Source organism: Watersipora subatra, chromosome 4 (genome assembly GCF_963576615.1).
Source record: "Watersipora subatra chromosome 4, tzWatSuba1.1, whole genome shotgun sequence".
In the NCBI taxonomy this organism is placed as follows: domain Eukaryota; kingdom Metazoa; phylum Bryozoa; class Gymnolaemata; order Cheilostomatida; family Watersiporidae; genus Watersipora; species Watersipora subatra.
Window position 1 is genome coordinate 52,356,134 of NC_088711.1, and position 4,714 is coordinate 52,360,847.

Below are 4,714 nucleotides of genomic sequence, written 5' to 3' on the forward strand. Positions count from 1 at the left end.
TTTATTACAGAAACCTTCGAATACATTCGAATACAAGTAAAAATGGCCATAGACTGATGAAATGAGCACGGTTTTCTTGTGAAATGCGCACTGCTAAATAGTTCTACAATCGGTCTCATGGCTTTATTGGCGTTTCAATTTTCGGTCTTAACTTTTATTAAACCGAGCTTTTCAAGCTTTTTGTGGCAATTTTCGTTCAAATTAATCTGTCTATTTGTGTGTAATCCGATCAGATGGGTAAGTTTTAAAATAATACCGACGGTTTACAAAGACTTGGTAACATATTTAAATAGGTTTAAATGTGTTTTGTATCGTTATTATACTTTAATGACTTTACATTCCGATGCTTAAACTTTTTGATGAAATGTTTTGACGAGGGTTCGTCTCTTTGTTGATGAATAATTTTCGTAAGTTGTGTGCACATGCATTTATCATAAAAACTCCCACACTTCCGCTCCGCTCGTGTGTTTGTGGGATTATTATAAGTATACAGTATCTGTTAAAGGTCGTGCAGTCTAGTCTCCTCTCTTTTGCGTTGTAATATTTGGTCATTGATAGCTAATCGAGTGATGCGCTCCCTAGCGAAGTTGTTAACAAGTAAGTCATTGATGTTTCGAACTCGAGAGAGAGCAACAAACGATATTCCAGCGGTCATTTCGTGATGGCCTATATCAATGACAGCTTTAGCCATGGTAAGACCTTGACTCTTGTGTATTGTCAAACCCCATGCTAGATCGAGAGGAATGCCTGTATGGCTAAGGGTGGCATGGCCAGCAGTCCAAGTACGCTTGATAGGAGTAACTGGAAAACTGTTGGGGTGTTCGAGAAGAAATGTTGGACCAGTATAGTCTGGAAATATGCAGACAACGAAAGCGGGTAATGCAGGAGGGCCTTGATTTGCACAGTATATGATACGCAAAACAGTACCAATTGAACCATTGACTAATCCCTTCTCAACCCAAAGATTTGCTCTAAGCATAACTTGCTAACCGACTGATAGAAATACAGTGCGTTGAAGACCGCATGCAAGATTAGAAGATGCTAAGTGAGCATTGCGGCCAGCGTGTTTTGAGTTAATCTATGCAATGGGATTGCCAAGTAATAGAAGTCTGTTTGAGTTGTAGTCGTGGACCAATTGACATGTTGGAAATAGACGAGTAGCAGTATCGAAGACGGGATCGTGATCAGCAATGCCAGGAAATCGCCGCGACAGGAGTTCATAGTCTTGCTCTGTCGACTCTCCATCACGGAGTCTTAGTAATAGATCGCGGAAGATTAGATCGTTTGCTTGGCGCATACATTGGGATAAGAAGAACGCAGTATCAAAGGTTTGGTAAGCTGAGTGGCCATGCAAACAAGCAGCACTCCTGACATTGGGCTGAAACATTCTGGCATCTAAAACAGGCGGTAGTTGACCAAAGTCGCCAAACATGATTATGGAGCAGCCACCAAAAAACTGGTCTGATTTTTCAGGGAAGGCTTGTCGCAAACGTTTATCAATTGCATTAATCAGGCGGCAGCCAATCATTGAAAGTTCGTCAATTATAATGTATTTAATTTGCAGACACTTAGCTTGAAGAATTTGCAAAGCAGGGCCATTTAGCTGCCGAGTGTCAGTAGGTTTAGCAAAGTGTAGGAAAGAATGAATGGTCGAACCAGAGATGTTCAATGCTGCAACACCAGTAGGAGCCAAAATTTTGCAACATTGACTGAGTAGTTGATGCAATGCTTGAATTAGGAAGCTTTTACCTGTTCTAGCGGAACCAAGAACAAGTGCTCTGAGTGGAAGAGGATTGGGAAGTTGGGAATGGTTCTCTATGCGGTCATAGACTTGCCTTTGCTCATTGTTTAGTTGGGCAATATCAACAAGAGGTATTTCAATGGGAGGTGGGTTGTAATTGTTTTGAGCATCAATTAGAAAAGTAGGAGCGTGTGGGACAAGATGTAGGAGATCTTGGCTATCGGCAACCCAGTCAAAATCCGGATTGGCGTGTAAAGCAGGTTGAGCGAAAGGCAAGTCGTCTTCTTGGTCAAGTAGGCCCATCCAGGGCTCACGTTCATGGGGAGGATTTTCAGGAATGTTTTCTGCATCTTGAGCAAGTTGGGCCGCCGCTTGTTCCACTGCATTTTCAAGTGGTTGCTCTTGGTCAACGAGTAGGGGGTTTTCATGAATGAATTGTGTGTAAGCATCGACTGGGTTCTCAAAGCCTGCGAGCAATTGGTTCCACTGGGTGAAAGGTTTATGCAGAGCTAAAAACTGCACGCAATACTTGGCAAATGTGTCACTTACTGGATCTGAGCTGTATTTGGGGAAGATTTGCATGATGGCATCACCACCAATACGGGCATGAGCTGTAAGGAAGTTTGCATTACGGTGTTGGATAAGTCTGAATGATTTTGTGAATGCAAAGAAAGACATGGCTTGGAAGGCAGGAGGACGGGCCATGTATTTTCGCATATCAGAGTTTCCTTGTCCAGGTAAGTTGTCCTGTATTGTTTGACCATCAACTTTAAGAGTGACAAAGCTGCGTGAAGAGTGATACAGAGGTAAGCTAGCAACGACATGAACTGCTTCTTGTGCGCAAACATCTCTAGCAATAGTGTTGAGTAGTAAAGCAGTTGCAGTGCGTTGTATGTTGGCTTCAGGAAGAAGCTGTTGTGTGATAATTTGATGATAAACCTGCGTGTAGTCAGTACTTGCGGTTTCAGCTTTTGAAGTATATTTGGCAATGTATTTGGCTGCATCGGTTATGTCAAAAGTCAATGAAATGTCATGATTTGCAGTCCATGTAACCATGCATCTGCGATTATAGTTGTTCAAGAGAAGGTCATTAGTAGCAGGTTTTATAGCCATAGATGTTCTACGACCTTGTTCATCTAGAACAAAATCAACAGATGTTCGTGCTTGTAGTTCTTTTGGAAAGCCAAATCGGCATTTTTGAGTGCCATCTGGCTGTGTTCGCAAACAGTACACCGGATTGCAGCGTGTATGTTTTTGACAAATGTTGACAAGGTCTTTCAAGTAGTTTTCTAAGTTATCTACATCTTGACCTCTTAATGAGCATGGGTGGTTTCGAACATCCCAATAGAAATTAGCTGGATTTTGGTTATGTTCAATGGCAGGATTCCAAGTGCATACATATTTATCCCAATACGATGTTAGTTCAAGTTGTGTACAAGTTTGTGTGTTTGGGGCATTTTGTAACCAAGCTAGGCCATGCACATGCAAGCTGCCTCGATGTTGCCATTCAAATCTGTACCAATAGTCATCAATTAGAAAGTATGGTGTAAGGAAATGTTTGAAGAATGTGTCAAATCTAACACCTAGGTATGAGTCAACAGTAAGAGGTGAGTGCGCAATTGCTTGAGCAATGGTTCTATCGTCAGTATCAAGGAAACGTGCAAGATCCGGCCACTGCATGTCAGCAACTGAAAATGTGAAGAAAGCAGTAGCATTTCCGAGTTGTTTGTTCATTGCGAGAAGTTCATTGCGTCGGCTATACCAGTATTGAGCAGTACCCTTGATTTGGGAACCGAACCTAAGAATTTTGTTGCTCAAGTTTCGTTGATTTTCATTGACAAGTTGGCGAATATCGGCAACAGACATTTCACGTTCATTTGGGTTGTTCTGTACGAAGACTTGACCTACTTGAATGGATTGCCAGCGGAGTGTACTATTATAAGCAAGGAAAACAAATCTAGGATCAGCTTGAAATCGACCATCTTTGTAGTAAAGAAGATGTTTGAAGTAGTCACGCGCGGAAACAGGTTTAGCACGGGGTGCACGTAAATCCGCGGCACCTGTCGGGAACAAAACAGGAAATGCTCTTGCTATGTAGCCAACAGTGTTGAACTCGTTGATAGGTTCACCTTGTATTGCAGGCCAATCAATTACATCATTGTTATCAATTGCAGCTTGAATAGCTTGATTTTCATTTGGTGCGGGCCTTTGTGCAGGTGCAAATGTATTTGGAATGATATGGTCATTTGGGATATTTTGTTGACGTTGCAAGTTAGGTTCATTGTTGTTGGCTTCATTTGTGTTGTTGGCGCCATTATCTGGATTAGGTGATGGAGGTAGGTCAGCATCTAACTCTTGTACTATATGATGGTCAGGTAATTCCACAATGTCATCAAGTGGCAAAGCATCTATGTTTTCCTGGATAATGTTTATGTTACGATAAAATTCATTGTTAGCTTTAAGCCAAATGAGCGCGGCAAGAACTCTTTGACGGCGAACTGTAAAGAGATTGGCTGGCAAGGCAACTTGGTCAACGCGTCGACGAAGGACAATGATGTCAATTTGTTGTAATTGGCGAGGTAAATTTATTACAAAGTCATTTACGTTCTGAGGGAAATTGATGACATGACCTCTGAACCCAAATTGGCCACCATGTGGAAGACGGAATATAGACATTGTAGGATTAACCTGAGCAATGAGTAACTGTTCTATAAGTGTAAGAGAAGATAACAATTCAACAGATGGACCTGGGTCCATATTGTTGGCTGCACTGAATTTATTAACAGTGTCAGGTCTAACTTGTTGACACGTATGACATAGTTGTATTTGAGCATTGTATGTAATAAAATGTTTTTCATTACATTCAGTACATGTGAGCTGTGATATGTTGTTCTCAAGTCTGCCTAAAAAGTTGTTACGCAGTTCTTGAAAAGCAGGACAATCTAAAGATTGAAAATGAGGAATGTGATGAAG

The 4,714-nt window shown here is 41.4% G+C and overlaps 1 protein-coding gene across 1 annotated transcript; it reads right to left on the reverse strand.

The window, feature by feature from the left end:
* Window positions 1–729: 729 nt before the first annotated feature.
* On the reverse strand, window positions 730–4,498 carry LOC137393030 (uncharacterized). The gene is given in 3 exon segments (XM_068079412.1): window positions 730–809; window positions 928–1,078; window positions 1,403–4,498. Coding segments are annotated over 3 exon segments (3,327 nt in total).
* Between the last annotated feature and the right edge of the window lie 216 nt (window positions 4,499–4,714).